Raw genomic sequence first — 15,904 nt, 5'->3', positions numbered from 1 at the left:
AACTCAGAGAATTGCAGAAACAGGAAGGGGCTGATCACTTTCACCCTAGGGCTACCACTGGAAGGTGAAATCTGTTGAAGAGCTCATTTCTGAGTTCTCCTTGACTTCTAACCCTCTTCTCTTCTCGAGGCCACAATGAGGGCTCTTTGCCATCTAGCCCCACAAGTCAAGTGGTGGGTACATCCCAAAAGCTTTGGCCTCCACTTTGTACTCCACCCGGCAGCTAAGCATCTGGTAGGTCACTTTGCTTTCTTTGCAGCTTTGCACAGGGTTATCCCATTTCATCTTCCCACCAACCCAGTAGAGGTTAGGTATGTATGCCTAGCTGGGGCAGCAGGTGTCGCCAATGCTGCCTGCCTACCCAGGGTCCTGATCCTTGCAGGACTCTCCGCAATCTTATTGAGTGGGGGGAGCAGGCAACCCCCCCCCCAGCAGCAGTTTGGTTCCCTTTCTCCATTATAAAAAGTCTCCTTTTAATTATTTATTCACCATCAGCGCTGATAATTTCTGGGGCAACAAGAGGGTCTAACGTTACTGATACTCAGTACCTTTCTAACAGAACCTCCTTTCTGTCTTTCCGGCATGGAACGATGAATCCACGCTGGAAAATGGCGGCCTATCGACTGGAGCCTGAGAGGAGGCCTCTGGAAGCAAGAAGACCCACACAAGAATGTCATCTGCCAGGAAAGGAGGCTCAGCAGAGACGCCGTCTGCAACCTCGATCCACACCCTTATGGTGACATTGGGGATTAGACACTTTTTACTGAGTATTTACTACAGCGAGGTGAAAACCCAAGAAGGACTTGGAAGTATGAGCAGCAGCTTCCTCATCTGCGTTCTATAGAAGAACTTATATAGTTTAGGGAAGTTTTTAATGTCTGGCATTTTAATGTATTTTTAATCTTTTATTGGAAGCCGCCCAGAGTGGCTGGGGAAACCCAGCCAGCTGGGCAGAGTAAAAATAATAAATTGTTGTTGTTGTTGTGTTTCGGCAAGACTGAAAAATGTCCTAGAAAGAAAGTCCTCATGATCCCCCACTGAAGCAGGGCCAGTCAATAAATTAAATGTGAACAAGAACTGGGGCACATACAAGGAACTCCTTGATCTTAGAGAGGGTGCTATCAGGCTTAAAAGAGAGGGAAGATTGAAATGAATGTATTGAATAGTATGGGTGAAATATGCTGCATTCAAGGGTAATAACACTTTATCAATTTATGTAAGAATGTATGAGAGTACTGTATATTATACTGCATTTTTAAATATTGTTTTCTTTCTTTTTCATATGCATCATTGTTCTTTCCTCCCCTCACTCCCACCTTTTTCCTTGGTATCACTTTATTTCTTTATAATTGGAATTCTTTCATCAATTTTTTTATTTATTGAAAAAGGGTAAATATGGAAACCATGGAAGGGGAGGACGGGGAGAAAATGCATAAAGTAACTTACAGTTTATGTTAACATTTTTAAAGTTTTTTTGTAAAAAATCAATAAATAATATTTTTTAAAAAAATAAAAGAAAAAGAGATGCTTGGTTGAGAACTCTTCCTTGAGACTCCTCCCCAGCACATTGTTTCTGACCTAGTCCTGGGGTCCCCACCTTCTTCTTCTTTGGTGATCACTCATAGCCAAGTAAGATTCTTCCATGAATACGGTCCGTGACTATGGAGGCCAATTCTGGATTCACATGTCCTTCCACAGTGGGGACATAGGTTTCCGGGCGGGAGTTTATTACGGTGAGGATTCGCCAAATATTCCTTCCTCTTAGCAAGTTTCTACCTTTCGTCCTGAGTTTGAGCATCTTCAAAGTCTATGACACCTTTGGTAAAGGCTGTTCCCCAATTGGAGCACTCGCAGGCCAGTGTTTCCCAGTTGTTGGTGTCTATACGACTTTTTTTAGATTTGCCTTGAGAGAGTCTTTAAACCTCCTTTGTTGAGGACCAGTATTACACTTTCTATTTTTAAATTCAGAATAGAGAGTTGCTTTGGAAGACAATAACCGGGCATCCACACAACATGACCATTCCAAAGAAGTTGATGTTGAAGAATCATTGCTTCGGCACAGGTGATCTTTGCTTCTTCCAGTACACTGGCATTAGTTTGCCTGTCTTCCCAAGTAAGATGTAAAATTTTTCAGAGACACGGTTGATGGACTCTTTTAAGGAGCTGGAGATGGCATTTATAAGTGGTCCATGTTTCACAAGCATACAGTAGGGTTGGTAGTACAACAGCTTTATAAACAAGCATTTTTGTTTCCCTGCAAATGTCCTGGTCCTCAAACTCTGCACTTCAATCAGGAGAAGTTGGAAGCTCTCCAAGTTGGTTGCCATCACTGCCTCCTGTGGCAGTGAGTTCCACAGTTTTAACTATGTGCTGCATGAATAAGAGTTCTGGTGTTATGAGAGAAATGTTTTGTTATTTATTTATTTATTTTATTTTATTTTATTTATATTCCACCCTATCCCCAGAGGTTTCAGAGCAGCTCACAGAACAAAACTAGAACACAAAATCACAAAATATATAATTATCCATCTGCAAGGATCTTCTGATGAGCAATTGTAACAAGTATGGCTATGGATCTTTACCAAGGGTTTCATAAGAAACACCCCTTCTGTTTTTTTTTAAAGCAGGCAAATTGACTCTGCCACTAAATAGAAGATTAATATGTAAGGCAAAGCATCCCATGAACCAGCACAAAAGAGGCAGTTTTATTGATTTTAGAAAGATTGGTGGTGGTGGTGGTGGTGGTGGTGGGAGGGGGGAGGGAGACATGAGACTTTTGCAACTGCTGATCTATAAAAAGCAGCTCAGCCAGCAAAAGAAGCTAGAAATCATGTTGATGAGTGCCTGAGATCCTGATGAGGTTGCTAAAACCCAGCTCTGGAGCTTGCATTTCTGCAGCTGAGCAGCTGAAAGCAGATGCATAAAGTATCAGATTATAAAACACACCCTGTTCATCTGAAATGTGGACATTTAAAGAGCACCTTTGACTGAAGAAAATATCCTTTATAAAAATATATCTCTTTAGTCTCAATGAAGAGGATGTCCCTATTTTCACTGGAGAAATGTTGGAGGGTATGCAATAAATTAGATGGGCCACGGCATCTGACTTGGTATAAGGCAGCCTCCTAGGGGACGCAGGTGGTGCTGTGGTCTAAACCACTGAGCCTCTTGGGCTCGCTGATCAGAAGACCCGCTGTTCAAATCCCCACGATGGGGTGAACTCTCATTGCTCTGTCCTAGCTTCTGCCAACCTAGCAGTTTGAAAGCACACCAGTGTAAGTAGATAAATAGGTACCGCTCCAGCGGGAAGGTAAACGGTGTTTCCGTGCGCTCTGGCACTCGTCATGGTCCTCTGTGCTCCAGTAGCGGTTTAGTCCTGCTGGCCACATGACCCGGAAAGCTGTCTGTGGACAAACGTTGGCTCCTTCGGCTTGAAAGCGATATGAGCGCCACAACCCCATAGCCACCTTTGACTGGACTTAACCATCCAGGGGTCTTTTACCTTTTACCTTAAGGCAGCCTCCTGTGTTACTATGTGATGTACATTTAAAGCATATGGATTCTCTTAAAGAACTCATTTGTTAGGGGTGCTGGGAATGGTAGCTCTGTGATGGGTAAACCACAGTTTCCAGGATTATTGGGTTGGGGGGAGCTATGTGATTTAAATCTATGGTGTAATGCCCTCAGCAGTGAATTTTATATTTAGAATTAGGAAATACACCTAGGGTTACATGGGGAAAGTGTTGAGGTATGAGGGATAATCAACCTTTAGCCCTCCAGATGTTGCATGTAGTCCTTGGGGATTATGGGAGTTGCGACCCCAGCGACAGCAGCTGGAAAGCCACAGGTTGACTACCCCTTTAGGGTAATTTTATTTTATTTATCTGGAGTGTTTATAACCTGATGCCCATTGAATATTTTGAATCCAAGTTGGGAACAACAAAATTGACATATACAGGTGAGAGAGATAATAATCATATAAAAATTTATTAGCCTTTTCACAAAAACAAATCAGCACTTTCCTCACAAAGCAAAGGACAGCAATAAAAAAAAAGTCACACTCTGCTTTGGCAGAGACTTGAAGCGAGTTTACTTAAGTGTAGACAGCTACCTCTTTCTTAAAAAGGAAAAATATTTTTTATATAACAGCAAAGAACAAAATGGTGTTTCTTTCATTTTCTGTACAGGCTGCATACACGCATCCCATTTAAATCACCTTTATTGGGAACAGTAGTTTGCAAAGGGTGCTATTGGAATTGTAGGTCTGTGAGGGCAAACCACAGTTCCCAGAATACTTTGCGGGGTGAGCGTTAAGCGTGTGCTTTAAATGCACGGTGAGCGTCCGTAAGCAGTCCTTTAAGCGCCTGCCTCCCGCTCTGTCCCGCCTCCTCGAACGTCGTCCTGAGGCGAAAGTGGGAGGGGCGCGACGTGTGACGCAAGTACCGCCTCCATTTTTTTCATATCCGCCCTTTTTCAGTCACGCGAGGGGTGGGGCCTCTTCTTTAGCCACGCCTCCGAAGTGGCCACGCCCTCCAACCTTATATCGTCTCCTTCGCTACACACACTTACACACAAAGAAACAAACAAACAGCACCTCTCTCTGCGCACGCGTCCCTAGTCCCTTTCTGCCACGTCACTTCCGCCAGCCGGTGGTGACACTGTTTCCGGGTCCGGCTGAGTGGTTGAGGCGTCCGTTCTGTCAGGAACCAGCCGGTGAGTTAAGAGAAAGGGTTTTATGTTCCGCCTTTTCTTTTCCTTGGCGTTTAGAGGGTGCGTGAAATGTCAGTGTATTGCGGTCGTTGGGGGTGGGTTTCTGTTTTGCTTTCTGGAGGGTGGTAGTGGTGTTGGAAAGAAAGTTGAGACGGTAAATACAGTAAATAGGGAAGGTTTGGCGCGGCTGTTAAGAGCCTCCGTCTTCCCCGCTCATTTACCATATTTATTGCCTATAAAAGGACCAAGCAAAAGATGCGAGAAAGTGTTCGGGTTCCCCAACGCTGTTCTTCAGGCGGCATGTAAAAGGAAATGGGTTCGAGGAGGGAAGGGGGGAAGATTCAGGCATCGTTATTCATTATTTATTTATGAATTATTCTTACACTTACGTCCCACTTTTTCTCCAAGGAGGTCAAGGTGGTGTGCACACTTCTCCTTCGCGTTTTATCTTCACAGCATTTCAGGCTGAGAGATAGTGATTGACCCAGGGTAACCCAGTGAGCTTTAATGGCTTTAACAGAGATTTGAACCTGGGTCTTGCCGCTCTTCATTGGCTTTCACAGTACAGTAATGAGGGGAGGGAAATACCTACTTCTCTTTTTCCCTCTTTCCAAGCCTTGCCCCACCAAAGCCTTATTTTGTACAGTAAGTGTGAAGAAGACTTCTACGTAACTCAAAACCACACCACTGTTTTGCAGCATTTTAGTTGACCCAAATAAAGGTATGACTCCAGTGACTTTTTGTTTTCCTTTTTTATGTTGTGACTTTTGTATCATTATTGTTAGTGTTAACCTTGAGTCCTTCTAGATGGGGCTTAATTTACAAACAGGGTGTGTGTTGTAATTTCCCCTAAAAAAGAATAAATCCAGATTTAATTATGGGGTGAGTGATGGGATACACGCTAGCATTTTGATGCTAGCAACATTGTTTGGGCACTGCAGAAAAAGGAAAACACCTGGCATGCCTCAGAAGCTCTGATCCAGTAATAAAACTATATTTGGAATCACCTACTTGATGTTTTTTTATTGTGCTTTATTCAAGAGCAGGGACATCAAGTCTTTCCATGCCTCCATATTTTGCTCACACAACAAAGCTGGTCCAAAGGTTATCCACTGAGGTTTGTGACCAAGTGGGAATTTCAGACAAGATATTTCCTGGCTGAAACATCCATACCATAATGCCCTTTGCAATCCTAAATGTACCGTACTTATAGCACAAGAAGAGCCTTTTAGCGTCAGACCCCAAAAGACGCATCTAGTCTAGCATTCTGTTTTCATAGTGGCCAGCCAGATGCCCATTATGGGAAACTTGCTAGCAAGACCTGAGAGTACTTGCTAGTGCATAAGCCCCCTGGAATACAGATGGGGCAGGATTGCAATGTGGATCTGGTTGCATTGAAAATGGGTATTATAGTAGCAATGTAAACAATGAGGGGTAAAATGGTTAAAGATAATGGTAAAATGGTTAAAGGTAAAATGGTTAAAGATAATGTTATGCAAATTTTGGAAGGCAAGAATCAAATTTATTTAAGATGCTTAAAGCAGCTTCAAATGTGTGTATTGACTCATGCTCACTGCTTCATGAAATGGTTGGTTTTATTTTTAAGCTTTCTCTTCTTGCTGTCTTCTACCCAAAGGGCCCCAAAATAACTAATGGTAGTTTAAGGACAGTGAATAAGGCAGAGAAGCAGCCTTTGCCAATCTGGTGCCCTCCAGATGTTTTGGACTGCTATTTCCATACAGCATGGCTGTGCTGGTGTGGTCTGAAGGAGTTGTAGCCCAGCACATCTAGACAGCACCAGGTTAACAAAACAGTAGTTACGATAAAGTATGAAGTAGAGCAGCGCACCAGTACCAAACCAGGTTTTTAAAAGCCAGTTTAAAGCTTTGTTTTAAAGAAACCTAAAAGTCTCCACCTGTCACTGAAAGGATGTTGAATTGCCACAGCTGAAAAGGCCTTTTTGGGTCACAGCCCAGCTCACTTCTAACAAGTGGAATCCAAAGAAAGTCTTCTTAATATTACCTTAGTGTCTGGACAGGTCCATATATAGGAGAAAATAATCATTAAGGTAGCTGTGTTAGAATTTTAAACTAATACCAGCACATTGAGTTGTGTCTGAAAGATTGTCAAAAGATGTCTCATATGCCCAGTCCCAGACAGCAGTCTTTTCTGTAGGAAGAATATAAGACAGAAGCGCAGCTCATCGTAGCTGCTCCTAAGGGGGCTTGCCTCTACTGCAATAAGCAACTGATAAGGGGTAAATACAGTAATAATTACTGTGGTGCTTACACTGGAGATAACAGATCTGTGTGCCTGATATATAGCGTGAGCATCACTTGTCTTAAAATGATCCCACAGGCCAAATTTGACTTTCCCCACCCCTTCACTAACAGGTGATGGTGGGGAGTGTATTGACATTACTGTAGTCTAATGTGAGTTGGTGGGAAACTGAATATGGCAAGAAATTCAAAGAGCATCATACCGGGGGCCAAATATGATCTCTCGGAGCCAGAATGTATAAATAAAGAGTGTCTCTGGCTATGTTCTCAACTACAGTGGTGCCCCGCAAGATGAACACCTCGCAAGACGGAAAACCCGCTAGACGAAAGGGTTTTCCGTTTTGGAGGCGCTTCGCAAAACGAATTTCCCTATGGGCTTGCTTCGCAAGACGAAAATGTCTTGCGAGTTCCTGCGGGGTTTTTTCCCTTTCCCCCCTATTTTCCTAAGCCCTAAGCCGCTTATCAGCTGATCCGCTGATAAGCCGCTTATCAGCTGATCCGCTGATAAGTCGCTTATCAGCTGATCCGCTAAAAGCCGCTAATAGCGCTAATCCGCTAAGCTGTCAATGGGCTTGCTTCGCAAGACGAAAAAACCGCTATACGAAGAGCCTCACGGAACGGATTAATTTCGTCTTGCGAGGCACCACTGTATATGTAAATAACAGGCATGTGTAAGTTAAAAATGCTTTTCAAACATTATCTTAGAAATTGCATTAGAAAAGCTAAAAAGTTTAGGCATAATTTATTAACATTGCCTGCCATTAGTCATTTGCTTCCACCATCCCACCTGCTTCTAGAACTAGAGAAGAGTGCTTCCTGGTTTGCGATAGTGATTTCTGGGCACACAAGCTATGGCACCTCTTGCTAAGTGTTGGTTCAGAGTGGATCCTGTAAGTCATCCTTTTGGTTCAAGTTTGAGGGTGTCGTAATGAGATTTGGTAGTGAGAGGCAGAGTTAAATACGTGGGGAAGCTGAAGTTACTATAACAAATCAGCCTGCAATGTTCATGAAGTACTTTCAAGGTCAGCATGTTGGACAGGTGGTGTCAGGTGTCCTATAGCTTCTGCAAGGCTGTCAGGAAATCCAGTGAATAATTCATGGTTGCTCAGGAAGATGGTGTTAGGTAGACAGAGAGGCCGAGCCAGGAAATGGTAATTCCCCTTCATGTGGCTTCAGTGAGACCTCTTCTTGAGTTTTTTTATCTTGCATTGGGGGCCCTGCTTTGATGTTGCAACCTGTGTTCTGCCTCTTGCATATGGCGCATGTCACGGGTCCCTGTGACTTCCAATATACTTGAAGCCAACAAAATCAGAAGAGCCAAGTATTGGTATGGGCCGGAATTTCTAATGATGTTTTAGTGTTGTGTCTCATTCTGTCTTGATAGCTTGAGCCCATCAATCAAGGGCACATCTTGTGGTTTAAATTTTACAGTCAATTTTAAAGCCTTATGGAGTTTATTTTTATTGGGATACTTGTAAATATTGTAAAACATGGCTCAGAAGTACATAATCTTTTGTATTGGTTTTAAGAAAAATATGAAGGAATTGAAGATTATTAAAAGGTCTGAAACCTGAGTGCAAATGTGGTTCCCAGTGACAGTAGCTTCAAAAAACATTAGTTACAATTTTGTTTCTAGATTTGATTAGTATTGTTTTTTTTAAAAAAATAATTTTTATTGCATTTTTCACAAAAAAGAACAAAAAAGCAAATTTTCACAAACATTACAAAAAAAAAAAAAGATTTTTACATGCATTACAAAGGAAAAGAAAACATAGACAAAAAAAGAAGAGAAAAAAGGAGGTTTTAACATATAAAAACAAAACAAAAAAAAAATCCCTCACTTTCCAATTATAACCTTCAAAACCTTATTTTCCTTACTTCCACCCGCCTCCCGATCTTGTATTCTATGTAATAATTAGTTCAGCAAGCTCAATCTTTGTTCATTTTGATTCTTGATCCCTCCCTTTGTGCTCTTATTTAACTCAGTCACTAGAACCCCTTCTTTCCTTTTCAATGTCCTCAACATTCAAAGATTTTACAGTGTTTTTGTAGATAGACTTTAAACTTCTTCCAGTCCTCTTCCACCTGCTCTTCTCCTTGATCTCGAATTCTGCCGGTCATTTCAGCCAGTTCCATATAGTCTATTACTTGCATCTGCCATTCTTCCAGAGTGGGTAGATCTTGTGTCTTCCAATACTTTGCGATGAGTATTCTTGCTGCTGCTGTAGCATACATAAAGAAAGTTCTATCCTTCTTTGGCACCAATTGGCCGACCATGCCCAGAAGAAAGGCCTCTGGTTTCTTCAAGAAGGTATACTTAAATACCTTTTTCAGTTCATTATATATCATCTCCCAGAAAGCCTTGATCCTTGGGCACGTCCACCAAAGGTGAAAGAATGTCCCTTCAGTTTCTTTGCATTTCCAACATTTATTATCGGGCAAATGGTAGATTTTTGCAAGTTTGACTGGGGTCATGTACCACCTATATATCATTTTCATAATATTCTCTCTTAAGGCATTACATGCCGTGAATTTCATACCGGTGGTCCACAACTGTTCCCAGTCAACAAACATAATGTTATGACCAACGTCTTGTGCCCATTTTATCATAGCAGATTTTACCGTTTCATCCTCAGTATTCCACTTCAACAGCAAGTTATACATTCTCGACAATATCTTAGCATTGGGTTCTAACAATTCTGTTTCCAACTTTGATTTTTCCACCTGGAAACCAATTTTCCTGTCCAAATGATAGGCCTCTCTTATTTGAAAATAATGTAACCAGTCTCGCACCTTATCCTTAAGTTTCTCATAGCTTTGCAATTTCATTTTATCTCCCTCCTGCTCCAGAATTTCCCAATATTTTGGCCAGTTAGATTCCATATTAAGCTTTTTTAAGGCCTTTGCTTCCATAGGTGAGAGCCACCTAGGGGTTTTATTTTCCAATAAATCTTTGTATTTCATCCAGACATTAAACAATGCTTTCCTGACAATATGGTTTTTAAATGTCTTGTACACTTTAGCCTTACCGTACCACAAGTATGCATGCCACCCAAAAACATTATCATATCCTTCCAAATCCAAAATATCCGTGTTTTCAAGAAGTAGCCAATCCTTCAACCAGCAAAAAGCTGCTGCTTCATAATATAACTTGAAGTCCGGCAGGGCAAACCCCCCTCTTTCCTTTGCGTCAGTAAGAATTTTGTATTTTATTCTGGGCTTTTTGCCCTGCCAGACAAATCTAGAAATTTCTTTTTGCCACTTCTCAAAACAGTCCATTTTGTCAATGATTTGTAGCGTCTGAAACAAAAACAACATTCTTGGCAATACATTCATTTTGATAACAGCAATTCTACCCAGTAAGGAAAGTTTCAAGTTTGTCCAAATTTCAAGATCTTTTTTCACTTCTGACCAACACTTCTCATAATTATCTTTAAATAAATTTACATTCTTCGAAGTCAAGTTCACCCCTAGATATTTCACTTTTTTCACCAATTTTAAACCTGTTTCTTCCTGAAACCTTTCCTTCTCTACTGCTGTCAAATTTTTCTCTAAAACCATAGTTTTTGATTTATTCAATTTAAAACCTGCCACCCGACCAAATTCTTGTATTATTTCCAGTGCTCTTTTAGAACTAGGGATTGGCTCCTGTAGCGTCAGTACTAGGTCATCTGCATAGGCTTTAAGTTTATAGTGTTTAACTCCGACCTGTATACCCTGAATCTGTTGGTCCCTTCTAATCATATTCAGCAAGACCTCCAGGACTGAAATAAAAAGCAAAGGGGAAATTGGGCAGCCTTGTCGTGTCCCTTTCTCTATCTTAACTTCTTCCGTTACTGCATTATTCACTATTAATTTCGCCTTCTGTTCTGAGTAAATCGCGCCTATACCGTTTCCAAACCTTTCTCCAACCCCCATCCCTTGCAAATTTTTCCTCATAAAGCTCCACGAAATATTGTCAAAGGCTTTCTCCGCATCAATAAATATTAAAACAGCTTTTGTATTTATATTAACTTGAAGCTTTTCTAAAATGTCAATTAAGTTTCTCGTGTTATTTGACAATTGTCCGCCTGGGAGAAAGCCAGCTTGGTCTTTATGAATCATTGTTGCTAAAACTTTTTTCAATCTTCTAGCTAAAATATCAGCAAAAATTTTATAATCCACATTAAGTAGGGATATGGGGCGGTAGTTCTTTAGTTGTGTCTTTTCTATCTCATTTTTCGGTATAAGCGTGATGTAAGCTTCTTTCCACGACTCCGGCACTCTTTTCCCTTCCATAATTTCATTGCCAACCTCCATTAGAGGTTGAATTAAGTAATCTTTCATGTCTTTGTAGTATTTGGAGGTTAGCCCATCCGGGCCTGGAGACTTGCCTAGTTGCAGGTTCTTAATGGCACCTTCAACCTCCTGTTCAGAAATTTTGTCGTTCAGTATTAATTTATTCTCTTGAGAAATTTTTTGTAATCCATTTGTTTCCAAAAATTTCTCGATTTTGATCTCATTCTGTGGCCCTTGTGAATACAGTTGTTTAAAGTATCTCTGGAAGCAGTCTTGAATCTCCCGTGGGTTTTGTATATTTCGTCCATTTACTTCAAGATTGGTAACAGTATTTAATTTCTGTCTTTTCTTCAGCTGCCAAGCTAGCAGCTTTCCACACTTATTGGCCGATTCGAAGGTTTTTTGTCTCATTTGTTTAATTTTCCATTCTATATCCTGGTTAACCATTTTCAAATATTGTGCCTGATGTAATTTAATTTCTCGTAGAATGTCCTGTGACTTAGGTTTAGTCCTTAATCTCTTCTCGCCTTCTCTAATTTTCTCTAAAATCTTTTCTTTCTTCTCCTCTTGAAGTTTCCTCTTTATAGCATTTTGCTGGATCAAAAACCCCCTCATTACGGCTTTACTTGCATCCCAGATTACTCTTTTCTCCACGGTAGTCTTCAAATTTATCTCAAAGTAGTCTTTTAGTGTTTTTTGGGCCTTTTTCACAATTTCAGAGTCTCTAAACAAGGTGTCATTCATTCTCCATCTAAAGGAACCAGTGGGTGTTAGTTTCATATCCATCTTCACTGGGTTATGGTCGGAGCAGATTTTGGGGCAGATTTCCACCTTTCGAATCTTGGGTGCCATCCCTCTTGTAATCCAGATTTGGTCTATTCTAGTCCAGGTCAAATTGGCTTCAGAGAAGAAGGTCCCCTCTCTACCTAGGGGATTTTTAGTTCTCCAAATATCAATCAAGTCCATATTGTCTGTCAATTCAAAAAAGGTCTTTGGTAGTCTTCCATCTTTTGTGACTACTTGTCTTTCAGATTTATCCATATATGTCGAGACAACGCCATTCATATCTCCCATCAAAATGATATTTCGATCTATAAAGTCCATTAACGTCTCATGCAGTTTCTTATAAAACTCTGATTTCCCCTAGATTTGATTAGTATTGTATCTGTTCCAGTACTTTGCCTTGCATTGAGGTTGGGGTGGGTGGACAGAAGAGAGTTGGAGAGCAATGTAGGTTTAGAATTCAAGGAGTTCAGAATTGTTCCTGGGCAAATCTCCAGGGCCAGGTGGACTAACCTCCAAGTATTATAAGATATTGAAAGATTATTTGATACAACCAATGCTGGAGGTTAGCAACGAAATTTTGGAGGGGAAAAAGGCGCCGGAATCGTGGAAAGAAGCTTTTATCACATTGATACTAAAATCGGAAACTGAAAAGACTCAACTCAAGAACTACCGCCCCATCTCCCTCCTAAACGTGGATTACAAAATATTTGCAGACATATTAGCAAGTAGATTTAAAAAAGTCTTGAATCAGGTAATTCACAAAGACCAGGCAGGCTTTCTCCCAGGAAGACATTTGTTTGCTAACACAAGGAACATAATTGACATTTTGGAACTTTTGCAAACAAATATCAACACAAAAGCAGTTTTAATTTTTATAGATGCGGAGAAAGCCTTTGATAATATTTCTTGGAAATTTATGAAGGGAAATTTGGAAGGAATGGGGGTGGGACGGAGTTTTGGGAACGGGATTGACGCAATTTATTCAGAACAAAAGGCTAAACTGATAGTTAACAATGTGATTACTGAAGAGTTCAAAATTGAAAAAGGAACACAACAAGGCTGCCCGATTTCCCCACTGTTATTTATCTCTGTTCTGGAGGTGCTCTTGAACATGATTAGAGGGGACCGGCTGGTGGAAGGTATTCAGGTCGGAGCGAAACAATATAAACTTAAAGCGTTTGCAGATGATTTAGTTTTGACCCTTCAGGAGCCAGAATCTAGCACGAAAAAAGTATTACAATTAATTCAAGAGTTTGGTCGGGTAGCGGGATTTAAGTTAAATAAGCAGAAAACTAAGGTATTGGGGAAAAACTTGACAGTTACAGAGTCAGAACGGTTTCAGAAAGAGCCAGAGTTGAACGTGGTTAAAAAAGTAAAATACCTAGGGGTAAATATAACAGCAAAAAATCTGAGTCTATTCAAAGATAATTATGAGAAATGCTGGGCAGAAATTAAGAGAGACTTAGAAAGTTGGACAAGATTGAAACTTTCCTTGTTAGGCCGAATTGCTGCTGTAAAGATGAATGTATTGCCGAAAATGCTTTTTTTATTTCAAACATTACAGATTGTGGACAAAACAGAGTGTTTCCGGAAGTGGCAGAGAGATATTTCTAAATTTGTCTGGCAGGGCAAAAAGCCCAGAATTAAGTTTAAGATATTAACTGATGCGAAAGAAAGAGGGGGCTTCGCCCTGCCAGACTTAAGGCTGTACTATGAATCAGCAGCTTTTTGCTGGTTGAAAGATTGGCTGCTTCTCGAAGACACTGATGTACTAGATCTGGAAGGTTTTGACAATGCGTTTGGTTGGCATGCATATTTATGGTATGACAAGGTTAAGATCAATAAGAATTTCAAGAACCATATTGTCAGAAAAGCAGTGTTTAATGTCTGGACAAAATACAAAGACTTATTGGAAAACAAAACTCCAAGGTGGCTTTCACCATTGGAAGCTAAGGCCCGGAAAAGACTCAATATGGAGGCCAAATGGCCGAAGTATTGGGAAATATTAGAAAAAGATGGAGATAATTGGAAATTGCAGAGTCAGGAGAAAATGAAAGACAAAGTGCGAGATTGGTTACATTATGCTCAGATTAAAGAAGTTTTTAAACTTGATAAAAAGTTAGGATTCCAGGTGGAAAAATCGAAGTTAGAAACGGAACTGTTAGAGCCTAAGACTAAGGTACTCTCAAGAATGTATAACTTGCTGTTAAAATGGAACACACAAGATGAAATGGTTAAATCGGCTATGATAAAGTGGGCACAGGACATTGGGTATAATATTATGTTTGAGGACTGGGAAAAGTTATGGACCATTGGGCTGAATTTCACTGCATGTAATGCTTTGAAAGAAAATGCAGAATTGTTCCAAACATAGATTTTGATCTTGAACTAATTCTTGCAGATTACCTAATCTGTGTTCACTGAACTGTATTGTCAGATTTGGTCATTACAAATGTACCCCCTTAATTTTGAAACAGCACTGGGCAATGAGCCCCTTGAGGGAGAGGAACTGATTGGATGGAAGATAAATCAGACACAGACTGCTGTGTGCTTGTGCCTTGACTGTCTGAACTGTGGTGATCCTGCCTTTGAGGGCCTGTCTGGCTGTTGAAGATGTTTGCAAAACTAAAGAAGAAGATTGCGGAAGAGGCAGCTACTTCTCCGCGGCCAGGAGGGGTGGCTAGAATGCCCAGATCAGTCAGCAAGGAGTCCATCACATCTGTAGGAGCAGATTCCGGGGATGACTTTGTAAGTGCCAAATGCTACGTTTTGCTATCTAGTTTTTTAAGACAACTATGTGTTGTTTTGCTCAGTTTTATGTTGAAGTCTACAGAATACAAAAGCAAACCTAAAAATGTTATCAATCTTTCTTTGGTGTGGTTTGGTCCTCTTGAATGTCGTAGTACCAATTCCTTTTGTCCAGGAGAAGAAATGAAGTGCACCAGGTGGTAGCACTGATAGTGTGGGCTGAATCCAGCACCGCTTTACCATTCCAAATTTTCAATAAAGCAGTATGTCCACCTGTCAGTCACCTGATGTAACTCTGACAAGTGAGTGGTGTTGAGTGGTGAGCAGTGCGGGGTTCACGTCTGTGTTGGCAAGGGTATCAAGCAGCCAGTATGACAGCTGCTATGCAACTTAGCATAAAAAGGCAAAATTCACTAGCACCTCATGAAGGTGGAGGAAGACCAATGCTGAGTTGAGAGGAATGAGCCTATCCAGCTAGTGTAACATTATCTAATCATAAGAGAAGAATTGAGAGCACCATTTTTGCTAGTGGAAGGGACAAAACACTGCCCATGCTTTAAAAATTGTAGCATGATGTAAAAACTGCAGCAAAGTGCCATTCTCCTCTCATCTCTCCCCCTGCTTCCCGTGGGCAGGCTCTTTTTTGTTGCTGTTACTGAAATGGACAAGTGTTGGACTGTTCATTTCTGAATTTTTAAAAGTGAGTATTCCTACTATATATCTTTTAATCCACTAAGCCCTCAGATGGAAGCAGCTCCAGGGAGGACCTCTCGTCTCAGCTCTTCCGGAGGAATGAACAAATCCGGAAGCTGGAAGTCAAGCTGTCTGGTAGGTGCCATGTTGGGGGTGAGGGGTTAGCCTAAGAACACAGGTCTCTCTGTTGTATAGACAACATTCAGAAGTCATACCTGTTCAAAGTACAGGGTGAGCCAAAAGTAGCCCTCTTGGCCTTCTGGACTCTGTCCAGGCCATGCCTCTCAATGGCCTGCTCCACACTGTCCTCTAGCATGGCCCAAACGTGTCCTTGGATGTGATCATGCCTCTTGCTTGTGTAAATAGAGGATGGAAAGGGATTTATGTATTTGCAGAGACCCTCTGATATT

The 15,904-nt window shown here is 41.0% G+C and overlaps 1 protein-coding gene across 8 annotated transcripts in view; it reads left to right on the top strand.

The window, feature by feature from the left end:
* The first annotated feature begins 4,559 nt into the window (after positions 1 to 4,559).
* GOLGA1 (golgin A1) overlaps positions 4,560 to 15,904 on the top strand; it is a 44,108-nt gene continuing 32,763 nt past the window's right edge. For 6 of the 8 annotated variants that reach the window (XM_079962054.1, XM_079962053.1, XM_079962052.1 and 3 more), the window contains exons 1-3: positions 4,560 to 4,713; positions 14,531 to 14,801; positions 15,539 to 15,629. In XM_079962054.1, coding sequence (XP_079818180.1) covers positions 14,667 to 14,801; positions 15,539 to 15,629 — 226 coding nt within the window. In that variant the 5' untranslated portion in view covers positions 4,560 to 4,713; positions 14,531 to 14,666. Of the gene's footprint in view, positions 4,714 to 5,325; positions 5,432 to 14,530; positions 14,802 to 15,538; positions 15,630 to 15,904 lie in introns of those variants that run through there. The other 2 variants (XM_079962049.1, XM_079962055.1) reach the window with 2 other exon arrangements.

This window comes from Podarcis cretensis (genome assembly GCF_951804945.1).
Source record: "Podarcis cretensis genome assembly, chromosome: Z".
In the NCBI taxonomy this organism is placed as follows: Eukaryota; Metazoa; Chordata; class Lepidosauria; order Squamata; family Lacertidae; genus Podarcis; species Podarcis cretensis.
The sequence above is the reverse complement of the archived record's forward strand: the minus strand, read 5'-3'. Positions and strand labels throughout refer to the sequence as shown.